At 43.4% G+C, this 13040-nt stretch overlaps 1 protein-coding gene across 1 annotated transcript; it reads right to left on the bottom strand.

Annotated features, from left to right (window-relative positions):
• Positions 1–1594: 1594 nt before the first annotated feature.
• APOBEC2 (apolipoprotein B mRNA editing enzyme catalytic subunit 2) lies at positions 1595–9886 on the bottom strand. Its single transcript, XM_035569175.1, has 2 exons — positions 9759–9886; positions 1595–2135 (listed from the first exon to the last, which is right to left on the bottom strand). The coding sequence occupies exons 1-2, from the start codon at positions 9884–9886 to the stop codon at positions 1595–1597; spliced, it is 669 nt and encodes a 222-aa protein (XP_035425068.1).
• Between the last annotated feature and the right edge of the window lie 3154 nt (positions 9887–13040).

Below are 13040 nucleotides of genomic sequence, written 5' to 3'. Positions count from 1 at the left end.
TGAGTGCAGTCGAGTGAGGAGACTTCTGCAGTCAGGGGGTGGTGTGTGGGTGTAGCACCATTCCAGCCTGTGACAATGCAGCAACATCAAAAAGTAATTGGAAGAACAACCCCTGTCTGACTCGGTTTTCTAGCTGATGAGCTTCCCCGTGACCTTTGTTTGGTCTGAGTCCTGTTTTACATGGAAAGCACGATCCCCCTCTTTCCCTCTCTGTGTCTCCGTGCTTGCACATACTCACGAAACTTTCTGGCACTGCGTAACGCTCCCTTCTCCTCATGCTGCGCTTTGGAAGGAAACATTTCATACGTGGCTGTCCCAGGATGTCTCACTTGTCAGATTAATTTTAGGACCTCTTTGAAATAGAGAAGGAATAACAATGCTTTACTTCTTTTCAGTGGCTTCCAATTTTATTTCACTTTCCTCTTCCCAGATTTATATCACAGACATCATTGAACAAGGGGAAAAAGGTATTTGATGCATTTGAAATCAAGTACTGTTGGCTCCGTCATAATTGTACAATCGATGCGTTAACCCTAATTTAAATCATAGTTGCTATTTTTGAGAAGGACAAAGAATAAAACTTTTTTATTCATCTTAACTCCCTTTCTTTTTAATATTTATGAAGTATATTCTTTCTAGATACGTTTATCTAATCAGCAGCTTTGTTCTACGATCTCTTCTCCTAAAGTAGTCCTGGTGTGCGAGGCCTACACCCTTGTCCTGTAGATCCACTGCGATCCATTTTGTTCGAGGCTTAAACCACGCAGTTTGTTGCCTTTTCTTACAGCAGAGGCAGCACAGGTTTGTTTCGGGAGGGGGAGAGGGAGGGTGGGTGCAGAAGAACAAAAAATAAACCAGAAAATCCCAGACACCAAAGGTGTTGTACATGTATTGGTAATCCATCAGAGCCTAATCTTGCAGGAGTTAGTACTGCACCTGCTGGAGTCGAAGCTTTGGAAAGCAGGAGTGTCCTAGATGTCAAGTCTGCCACGTCTCTCTTCACAGATCTTTCCTGAATTGGTCCTGGGAAGAAGAGAGAGGTGTGTTAGAGGCTTCACCTGCTTTTGTGTTTCACCGCTTAAATAGGTGACTCCAAGGTGATACTAACTATCCCTTAAAAAAGGAATTGTAATAACTGACTTCCTGGTGTATAACTTTTGTTCCCGTTTTTGTTCTAGAGTGCTAGACTTTGGGGGCGGAGGAAATTCTATTTTCTGTACATTTCTCATGCGCTTTCACATGTGTTTGGGTACCGTGCCTGCAGGAAATGGGTATTTTTATTGCATCTAGTGACCCTACCTTTTAAATCTTATTTTTGTTTTCTTGGAGGTGTTTGAGGGGAAAAAAGAGCTTTCAATCTCTCAAGCTTCTGCTGTGAAGAAGCCAATTGTATCGTTAATACCTTTAAAGGGGGAAGGTACTGCCTAGGAGAATTCTCAGTATTCTGGTACCGACAAGCACAGCTGGGTACGTGTGGGAGTAATAGTAATTGGAAATGACTCTGTTGTGCCTTTAACAACCTGAAGAAAAAGAGGAATCTAGTACTAACGCAAGGAGCAAGGTGAGCAAATGGAAATCCTCACTCACGTGAGCTTCAGTGCAGAATCTCAGCCAGCTTTTCCTCATAATACTGGAAGTTCTCTTGAATGTCCTCCCATGGCACGAAAGCCTTTGCTTCCTCTCCTTCCTCCTGTTCCACAAAGTTCTGCCAGACATACTCAAAGTCTTGAGGCTTCATAATCCTCAGCTTGCAGCCAGCTGACTTCATTTTTTTCAGAGCAGCCTGCATTTCTGGCTCTTCCCACATGAAGAGGCGCCCTACCATGATCGTCAGGCGCAGGTTCTTGTTCTTCTTCAGGGTCTCGGTTATCCGATCAGCGCAGGTCACGCAGGGACTGGAGGAGACGTACCAGGTGACGTTGTAGCGGAGACTTGATTCGCACTTGGGCAAAATTGTGTTAAAGAAAGCAATTTCTGCGTGGGCAGCTGCGTGCTCATCTTCCAGGTAGCCCCGAGAAGTCACTGACTCTTTGCCTTGGGTCTCGACAACGTAACACAGGAAGGTTTTGTTCCTGCCTGAGCTGTATTCCACGTTCCTGAACTGGAATTTGAAAAATATGGCTGGGAGGCGCTCCCTGTAGAAAGCGGAGAGGAGAGAAGCATCTCAGAGGCACATAATAAAGGGTTATAGCGTTGGCTTAGTTCCTGCGTGGTCTTGGACCAGTTCAATCTATCATGGCTGTCTTTTGCCATGTGTTGAAAGGAGATGTTTCCTCAGAAAGGACAAAAAACGCATTAAAACCGACTGGATGGTCAGCTCCTTTTACTGCGCGGTAAGGCTTTCAGACCCATTCTGAACACCCGGTCTTTTTTACTGAATTTTGACAAACTTGGGCTGTGCTTTTCTGCTGTCTGCATAGAGGTACTTGAAGAGCTAGTTGCTGCTTAAATGCATTTTTTGAGACTACAAAATTTACTGTACTCTGGGCCGTTTGTACTCTTCTGTCAGTATGCTTCTGCAACGTTAATCTGTGAGATCTGTTGTCCTGATTGTTCAGGTAGCTCTGGCATTACTAATTAATGTTTTACCCTCAGTGCTTCTGCAGTCTGGATTTCCTTTGAGTAGAGGCACGTGTGACTGACTAGCTGCAGTTCGTACGTGTTCTGGTTTTACTCTTCCAGAACCAGTTGAGTGCTAATACTCAGTAGGGTTATGTTGTGGCTTTAGCTAAATGTGAATATCTAAGATCAAGTGTGACTTTGCTGTGAAGGAGTGTTTTTCCCTCTGAAGTTTGATAGCTGCCTCATGGATACTACTGATAAACTTCAGTCACTTCTTTTTAATTTGTTGTGCACCTTTTCCCTTTTGGGTTTCTAAACTAGTATAATTCCAAGTGAACTATCGCAGCGAGACTGTTTCCACTTCTCTTGCATCCAAGCAGAGTGGTCTGCTGTTATGTAGGGAAGTTGAAAGTAGCTCCTTAAAATACTGTGTATAGCTTTTATGTACTACTGAGTGAAGAGGTGAAAAAAGAAAGCTGCATCATCTCCAAGTACCTGTTTCTTTCTAATGGAGTACCAGCTTTTCGTGAGTGTCCTCTGTAGCATCAAACTGTGGAGTACATTGGTACAAGAACCAATGCTCGAAGGATGTGAGATGAAAAGATGCTGACAACGTGCCTTGCGACCTGCTAAATGCTACGAAGGATGGGAGCGAAGACTGCAAAGTAACCGAAGCGAAATAATGAAAAATAGTAACACAACATTTCATTTGCTGCATGCTAGTAATCTTCCAGGATGTTGTAATCCTCATCTGAGTTTTAGGTGGACCTATAACCTTGATATTCCCACTGAAGCTCTAATGAATCTTTGTAAAACAGTGAGTGCCTTATTCATCCTGTCTGTTCTCCAGTCAGATTATAATGTCAGACCTCTCCAGGACGTACAGCAGACAAAGGTCAGGAGAGATTCTGAGACTCCTGGAAATTTTAACTGGGGTGAGCAACGAGGCTGCAGGAGTAGGTGGCAAAGTGTCGTTCTGCTGAGGGGAAAGAATTTGTGATGCAGCATCATACAAGGTTTCTCCAGAGGTGGTGGAAACAAATGGTATGGAAAAGAGTGAATAGACTCGAGATCAGTATGCTGTGCTCCCCTAGTCCTGTGGGAACAGAGGGACTGCGCTGTCGGCTTGCTAGTGTAAATCCTGCTTTGCACCACAGTGAAAATGGGGGATGGTTGCAGGTCAGGAATAGGGACTACCTGTGAAGGGCTGAATCTGATGCCCTATAAAATCAGTGGATGTCTTCCTGTAGAGTGTAATGGATAAGGCTATGCTCCTATAGGGTGTAAGGATGGGACTGTATGAAACACCTGAAACAGCATGGTGTTCCCCAGACCTGAGCGATTGGAATGTGAATGGCTCAACAGAAAGACCAGTGTGGGGACCAGGCATTGAGGAGCTCTTCATATGACACCTTGCTGCAATATGTACTGAAAGCAAATGGATTTTTGCATAGAAAAGGATTAGAAATAGTGTGCTATCTAAAAACATAACTTCGAGTAAATTACAGCTATCATCAAGCTGCTTTAGTTGTGCTGCTCTAAACACTTAAATGCTTTCTTCCATCAGTGTTTAATTCCACTTAACAGAGTTTCAAAACTTCACTGGTATGTGTATGTTCGTACTTGTCGCAGCCGGAGATTCTTGCTGCCAAAGTCCTTTGGCATTTTTGGCTTTTGAGAAAGTTAAACCATAAAAGAATAGCCTCCCTATTTAATATTTTATGATACTACAGTAGTATCTAGGGTGCATTTGGGCCTGCTACGCACATTCGCAGTAAAAGGCCTGGAGTTACAGTTCACACTTCTGCTTTGGATTTCCCAACAGCCCGATTTTACAGCTGAACAACTTCACTTGGAATATCAGTGCGCTATACCAGCCAGATAGCGCGAGAGTTGCTGTGGTTAGGTTGGCAGTTGTGCTCTGTACGGAGAGAGGAAGATCATTAGTCTTCAGAATGTAACAAGATGTACAAGTCGAAATGATTTAGTTCAGAGCATTGCAGCTACGCTGGGAATATCTACTGTTGCTGTCAGTCAAGGAACACCACAATTCTTTTTGCATTTCGTTGATTCATAACAATGCAAGTTCAGAGTACAAGTCTGACTTGAAAAAATATTACTAGAAGCAGGTTTTCAGCTGCTTTTTTAACCGTACTAAGTGCTTACACTGTTCAGTTCTGCTTAGATCAGTTCTATACAAGATGGGACTTAAACGATAGAAAAGCCTGTTTGGGACCCGTCTTGCTATTACTGTTTTAGCTGGCAGTGTATTAATGAGGGATGAGAAGCAGTAATGTAGATACAGGCTTTTATTTTTATTAATAAGCAAATAAATAATTCTGTTCTGGTGTGATTTGGTCTGTGGTTCTCTGGTTTGCATTGAGAGTTTCCACAGGCCTACGTAAGGGAAGTTTGCACTGGCATGCAAAGCTTCTAAACTACCCAGAAAGACTGCTTTAACTTCCATTTCGTAGCGTTTTCCATCTGTTCCCTTACTTCATATGACTTAGTTACCTGTTGGAGCTAGTCTTGTTTTCTTTAGGATGAACTGCAAGGCTTCCATTGATTTCATTAAGAGCATTATCAGACTCTAATTCAGCATAGCGCCTCTTATTCCCTGAGCTCCTTTTGTCTTGTTCTTGGAGGCTATTAAAAAAAAAAGTACATCCTTGGGAGAGCAGCACTTTTCCTGCTTTATATCCTAGATAATTAATGATTCTTCAGTTAATGATTTAATGATTTTTTTAAACATATTTTTGAAAGTCCAGCTGAGTGTGACCAACAAGCCACCCATTGCCTTGTTTCAAAGATAAGTTTGTGAGGCTGCAGTAAGTTGTTTTAAAATAACATCATATATCTAAATGTATCGCATCAGAGTCACACGGACGTTCATTCCTGATTTAAGTCTCTTGACCGCAAAGCAGTGACATCAGTGATGAAATTAAGTCTGTATGTTTTGATGAACAGCTTAAACAACAGTGGACTGCTCCAGGACGTATTGACTCACTGGCGGGTTTAGTTGGGCTTTCTAGACAAACTTTTTCCTTATCATCTAGGTGTCTAAGATTATCTGCAATGTTCACCTCAATCTGTTCTCCTAGCGGCATGGAATATGCATCAATTTAATTAGTACGTTTCTGATAAAGAACTCAAACAAAGCCAAGGGCATTTTCCAAGTCTAAGTAATTGGCTGAGAGCTTGGAAAACTTGCTGATAGTGGTTACAGAATCAACCAATAAACTGTGTTTGCTAGTTAGCAAGAATCTCCTTAATCCCATCTAAACCAGATGAGGGAGGACATTTTGGCACAAGTGTGAATTGTAAACGCGGGCCCTGGCTGGGCTTAGCTGCGTCCTTGCTACGTGACTCTTCCTAGCAGTGGCGACTTGAGCCTGGTGTCTCTGCATAACAGGAATGCCCCACAGCAAGTGATGCAGCAGTGAAAGAATGGGAAAGAAGGAACCGTGCGTGCTGTAAGATCGGAGGTGTGTTTGGATGCTGTGTGCTGCATAATCTCTCCTTGGAGTTACAGAGTGCTTGGCAGATGACCCTAATAACTGACTGCAAAATGAAGTATCGCGGTGTTTATTTGGGTAGCTTCAGACACTTTACAAGCAATTGCGAATCAAAATACATCCCTGAAATAGCTGTGTCATCTGCTATGAAAAACAAAGCCTGCTTCTTTGGAAACAGAGATCTAGCTTTGAATTGCTTTCTTTCCGTTCCTGAGTAAATCACTAGTTCTTGGCAAGCCTGTTCTCCCATGATTGAATGGCAGGTGGCTTATGAATGTTAATGTTATCCTTATTTTACCCTTTTTTTTTTTGTTTGTTCTAACCTTAGAGAAAGGGAATGCCAACAAAATATACCGAGGAGATGCAAGTTCAGTTCTTGTGTTTCTTATGCTGGAAGCTGTACTGCTATAGACGCTAAACATAAAAATTGTGTTGTCTTGCATGTAACTGTATAAACTTATTAAAATGCACAAATGCCACTGATTTCAGTAACTAGGCTAATTGCTTTTCTGCCTTTTTTTTTTTTTTTTTTGCGGTTAGAGAAGATGTTTTGTTGCCATTTCCCTCTGCTTACTGGCATGATATTTGGTTTAGGACTTGCACATGAGGTTTATGTATATGGAAGGTTCCTTAAATTATTTACAGGCACCGAACTGTCAGAGTGCTCCTAAAAATCATCTGTTCTAATGATAAGATGCAGGTGGTCACAGCTCACTTGCGGTATATGGGAAGGTAAAAGCTGAAGTATTATTTTTCCTGCTTCTGTGGAGGTCATTAAATGGTGCTCTTTAGGGATTTTCTAACCATCTCAAGCCTAATTTATCCAAGTGCTTGTCCTGGGTAGTAGCAAGGCTGTTTTGTGATCTGTTAGATCACATTAATATGAAAATATTGAAACTTTGAGGCAAGAACCTCAATCTATAATGTGTATTTAAGTACCTTGAAATAAGGTAGACTGGAGGAATGCAGCAGCTGCCCAGCGTGGTCACAATGCCCTGTGCCATTGCATGGCAGGTAGGAGAAGAGAATGTGAGAATAAAAATGTGGGATTGTCTAAAAACTGCAGTAAACTAGTAGGACATATTCTTTACTTTTTTTTTTGGTATTTATACTTGGTCTTAAGTTACTGGAGCCTATAAGACAGTGTCCTTTTGCTTGCTCTTCAACAACTGTTCACAAATAAACATACTCATGCTGGGCTCATTGATTATAGAAAGTCTAATGATCAGCTCTAGGAGGAACCAAGGGTTTATCACTACTAGGAGGAACCTCATTTACACCCTGGGTAAAGTGTAAATGAATGTGTCTCCTTAAACATCATGAAACGTACACAGCAGGGGCTTATATTTATCCAGGGCTGTGTTGACAAAAAGCACGGGGGGGGGCTTAATATTCTTAAACAGAGTGATTAGGTTCCCAGCTTTTTTCATGTAAGCCTCAGCTTGAAAACTTGGCTGTGTGTCACAAGATGCCCCTAATCCAAGGGCTAAAACTGAAACGCTTGAGTAGTAGACAGTGTAATTGAATTTAAGTGCTTGCACAGTTGCCGTTATGTGTTTTCTCATAATTCACATAACTGTCTTTATTGGCTGAAACTTCATGAATAATTAGAAAATCCAAACAGTGATCAAACCAGGTCGAGGCACAGCCTGTATTGACGGGGTCCTTAAAATGAAAGTAAAAATTGCTGGATTTTTCTGTATCTCTTTCAGGGCCCTTTGGGATTTCTGCTTTACTTCCTCATTCTCACCTTTAATAGCCAGCATACCGGTAATAAACTAATCATCAGGGGATACTTGGTCGTGAGTCATGCAGGAATTCAACAGAACCTTCTAAACACTTTGCAAATAGTGTTACAACGATCACAGAATAAATAATCACATACTGACAGCTCGAGGGTCCCTCACCAAACGTTTGAGCACTTTCATTTTGGAAACTTAAGTTCTTGCCTTGCTTGGTATGAGCGTATGGTATGGTACTAGCTGATTTTCACAGCTTAACATACGTAGATGCCACAGCACAGACTTTAACTCATTCCTAGAAAAGCCTTACCTGAGACTGCCTTGTGTCACCTGGGGATCTTGCCCTAGTCCCTGTGCCCTGGTAGGGTTCCAGCAGTGTGGCTCCCTCCTAAGCCTCAGGAGGTTGTTATCCTATTGTTAACCCTTTCTTTTTGCAGACACATCACCCCTCACGTTCCTGCTGCTGCCTTTTAAGTGTAGAAAGTCCTGCCACAATCTGTAACAGCCTTGTCATTCCAACAAATCTTTTCATTGCAGCATAGCACTATGAAAGTTTTTTTTCCAGCCACAATTAGCACACCAGTTCCTACCCAGGTTGTTGGGGTTAGCAAGGAAGTTTGAAGATAGTGCCCAATTCCTTGGCAGTCCTAATTGCAAGTTGAGTGCTCTATGGCTGAAAAAAACATAATTTCCTGATGAGATTCATTTAGTACGTGTTCTATGCATCTAGGAGTTGTCACCACGTTTGTCATTAGTCCAGGTTCAGTTCATAGCAGAGGAATGTGCTTTTCTTAAAAGTCCCTGTTCTAGCAGATGTATTATTTGCATGATTGTGCATGACAGAGACTAAAGGCTGTGAACAGCCCCACCACAAGAAGTGATTTTCAGAACATATGCTTTTTAAGAAGAAAATTGTTTTTTTCACCCCCATGCAGGGACATAACCCAATTGTGCGAGATGAAACCTCATGCATGCTTTTCAGAAATGCCAGCCAAATTTTATTTGCAGAGCCTTTCTTACCGGTGGTCCTGTCACAGGCAGAAAGATTCCAAGTGGGATTTTAGAGTCTGGCCTGAGGTTTGCATAACAGCAGCTGGAAGAAATCGTGGGTTTGGGTTATATGCTGGGAGCACTGCCTTGGTGACTTCCGAGGGAGTCTAGAAGGAAGAGCTACATAGGGCATCTTGATACCACTACAACGAGCATTTTGAAATGCTTAGAGATAGCAGATTACACAGTTTTTTCTACTTGCAGCTGTCAGTTACATCTGACAGAGTTCAGCTTCCTAGCAGATCTCTGTTATATCTGCCTCTTTCAAAGGCCAGGCTCCCTGGAACAAAAGGAGCTGCTTGCTGCTTTGCAGTCTTGAAAACTGCCTATTGTTTTGGTCCCCTTCTGTGAGTTAGGCTTTTTGAAAGTCAGGTTCCAGCTGTGGGTGTGGAGCCCTTGAAAATGTGGACTTCTCACTCTCTTGAAAAATCTGTCCCTTAGGTCCGTAAAGTAAATCAGCCATAGCAGGGGTATTTTTCCTAATCCACAGACAGAGAAACTTTCAGACAAGAGCCACTGATCACACCAAGAAATCAATATTCAGCGTTCATCAAGGACCCATACCTTCCATCCCTTTATTGTCAGGCAAGTCACCCCATTGCAGTGCGCTACGAGGGAATTGGTGAGTACTGTGGAAACAGACCTGCTTGTATGAAAACAAATGGATTTGGCTGCCCGCCTGCCTGGGGTGAATTCATCCCCTGTAAAATGCATTGAAACTTTTAACAAAATCCCACAATAACGAAAGCCGTACTTAAACCATTTAAGACTACTCAGAAGTGCACTGGCTTAAGGTACCACCTTTAATTACCCAGCACCAGAGCTGAGGCAGGGACCTTTGAAGATCCGTTTCAGTCTTTTGCACCCTCTTTATAGCTAAACCTCTTACCCTGTCACGATTTCAAAGGGTGGCAGGTCTTCCCGCTTCACCTTCTTCTTCTTTTTTCCCTCGCCCTCTTCTGCGTTGTCAGGTTCACCGTTCTGAGCGTTGCTGGGGTCCTCCTGCTTTTCTGCCATCTTCTTGGGTATAGGGACAGTAAGTTAAGGCCACAGGGAAAAAGAAAGCAATTTCTGAAAGCTCTCAGGGAGCGGAGACAGCAGAGGGGGGAGGGAAAAACAGAGCTGGGAGTTCCTGCACTACACACAGTTGTCAGGGGCTAAATATGGAACAAAGCAGCAATGATAGAGGCTGGATGGGTAGGGTGACCCAGGGCTCTCAGATGTCGTCTCCTTCCCCAGCTTTCACTAGGCCTTTTTAACAATCCCTCGTGCTCCCTTTTTAATTTAAAATTAAATGACGACTTCGTTGTGGGCGGGCTAAGCGATGGATGGAAAATCATGGAAGCATCAGCGTCTGTTTATCCGTTAGCATGACAGATAGCTGGCAAGGTGCGGAGCTGGCAGGGTCTCCGTCTGCCTTCATTTGCCAGCTTATTATTTTGCTAACCTTGAAGGACCACTGTTTTGGCTCAGGCAAGAGGGGAAAAGGGTGGCCCACATTTGATTTGCCGAAAAATCCCCGTTGTTGTGGATTTGGCCTCGTGGGCCACCTGGAGTGTCACAGCAGGGGTGCCCAGAGGAGCAGGATTTCTTTCCTTCCACCCTTCTCTTCCACGGAGGGACACAGAAAACAGGAGCTGAACAGGATGAAATCCTTGGGCTCGTGGAAGTTAGTGCTACAGATCGTATCGGCATAAATGCTAACCAGACTTTATCCCAAATATCCTGAAGTCAGGCTTGTAATTCACAGTGGGACAGTATTTCTTTTGCAGGAGCTGAACATCTGCACATTTTTCTGTTATTTTTTCTCATCCCTGCCTGAATGTTTGAAAAATGCCCACTGCACGGGGTGTGATAACATAGCTAAGGGTAAGGACTTGAAAAATTGATGGGCTTAGTGATTCCTGCAGTATTCTTTTGTTTCTTTCCTCTTTGCTGCTGCAGTGGTTGCAGGTGTTTGATGAGTGATTGCACAGGAGCCAAGGAATCAGATGGACAGGAGGCTGCGGAGGTGTGATGAGAAGTGAATTGTGTCTGTGTGAGGACCTGGAGGTCGTGCAGTAATATTTGGGACTGGTGTGAACAGTGTGCTAAGAACAGAGTACTAGAGACATTCGGGTAAGGTACTGACTGTGATTTGTCTGACCTAGTGTGCGGGTGGAATCTGCCTTTCGTACAAAGAAATGAGAAGGACTATAAGGATTCTATTATCAAAAGTTGGGGATGTTTGGTCTGCTCGGCACTATATCAAGCAGATTTTTTGAAGAGGCTGCAGTAGCTCAGAAGGATACTCAGGGTTAATCTAAGATTCACATGAGCTCCGAAAAGGGTTTTATATGTTTGGTTTGGGAAGATTGTCTCTCTTAAATTCAGAATTATATGAAATTCCTCCAATTTCTCACAATTTAATTCACTTAAGGGTTGTATAAATCCCATGTGAGCCAAGCCTGATGAAAACCTCAGTATGATTTTTCTCAGAGACTAATCCTGCCATGACATGAGAGTGGAAGTAAATAGAAAGTGTGTAGTTGAGCAGAACTCAAGTTTTAGCCAAAGCTTATTGGAAATCAAACCTCCAGGATCCTGGGTTCTGGATTTAGCTCAGAACCCACCATCAAGATTTGGATAAACATGCAATCTTAAGCTATATTTGTTTGAGTGTTCAGTCTGTACTTAGTGGGAAACCTGCCGCTAGTTTGAGGATGGATTGTTCTTCGCAGAAATCAAGCGTGAGTACCTGCTTTCAGCCAAAACTCAGTCTTCACAATACCATTGGAGGCAACTCTTAAGGGTTCTGCACTCTCACTAAAGTGAAATGAATTTATGCCATTAGGCAGATAATTTGTCTTCTGGCTACTTTTTCAAGCCCCTTGCTAACAGCAGCCTGCCTTTCTGCACTTCTGTGAGAATCACAATACCCTTTGGAGTTCATCATTAGCAGCATCGTTGAAATGCACTCTGGGGACAGGGCACACCACCCACCCTTTTACTCCCACTCTGTTTGCTAGTGATGAGAAAGTTGTTTATTTGATGACTGGCATAGCTGGCATGGAGTGTATTGTGACAACGGCGCAGTGAAGGATTTGACAAGTTCCAAGACATCCTATCTGCAGAACATACATCCTTCATTTTCATGGTGCGAGGTTTTATTTATTTTTAAGCTTAAAATACTTTCCTGGAGAGCAGGTGTAGTGTTTTTCCTCTTGCCTGGTAACTATGCTCGAATTCCAACTCCCTTGTCCAATTACTCTCACCTTTGACATTTCAGGCAGTGTTTTTGGGGATGGGAATCCTCTCTTAATGAGTGACAGCTTGTCTCCTTTTCCTCCCTGTATTTTGAAAAAGCACTCCAGCCCCTCTCCAGTCCCTCTGACCCACTTTTCTTTATTTTTGGAAGCTCTCGACTGTTAGGGTCCCATTTTTTCCTACAGCCTTTAGCTTTCACTGGCCTGGCCCCTCTGTGGAGTTCAGGCCTGAGCTCCTATCTAATCTCCGGAATGTGGCATGGAGACTCTACCTCTGTCCAGCCCTTCCCCAGCTGCTTCGCAGCTCCATCTAGGGCAGTGCACTAAATAGTCATGACCCCCCCCTACAGCGTCTGCCTGTGCCAAAAATATAAAGCGACACCACCAAGTTGCTGTCAATCTGACATTTTGCATTAGAGCTTTAGGAATGAAAACTTTGATCAGTTCTGTTCAGTTGTTTTTAAATGACCCTAGTTCCCCCGAAGTGTGCGTGTGTACAAGAGCGTGCGTGCATCGGCCTAATGACAGAAGTCAGTGATGGAAATGTTTTTCCCAGCAGCTATTTCAGAGAAGGAGCTGGGGCAGGGACGCAGCTACCCTCACGCAAGGATCTCCCCGTGGCACTTAGGGTAACTAAAATCGTTGTGCTTCCAACCAGCACTTTACCCAGGCTTCCTTCCACACCACCCCTCTCCTCATTGATATCATGGTTTATTTAGCCGCCTATGAATTCCGTGTTGCTCTGAGAGCCCTGCTCAGTGGAATCGCTGTTCGATCACGGAAGAGGTACACGAGATCTGCACGTGTCAGGTCTCACACAGCGAGAATCAGCCCATTGCCTCTCCTCATTCACTCCTCTGCAGCAAGGGCTAAATCCTGCTCGTCTCCAGCAGTGCCCTGCAGCCTAGCAGCTGGATGCAGCCGGT

This window comes from Cygnus atratus, chromosome 24 (assembly GCF_013377495.2).
Source record: "Cygnus atratus isolate AKBS03 ecotype Queensland, Australia chromosome 24, CAtr_DNAZoo_HiC_assembly, whole genome shotgun sequence".
Taxonomy (NCBI): domain Eukaryota; kingdom Metazoa; phylum Chordata; class Aves; order Anseriformes; family Anatidae; genus Cygnus; species Cygnus atratus.
Note: the sequence above shows the minus strand (reverse complement) of the source record. Positions and strands in the feature narration are given on the sequence as shown.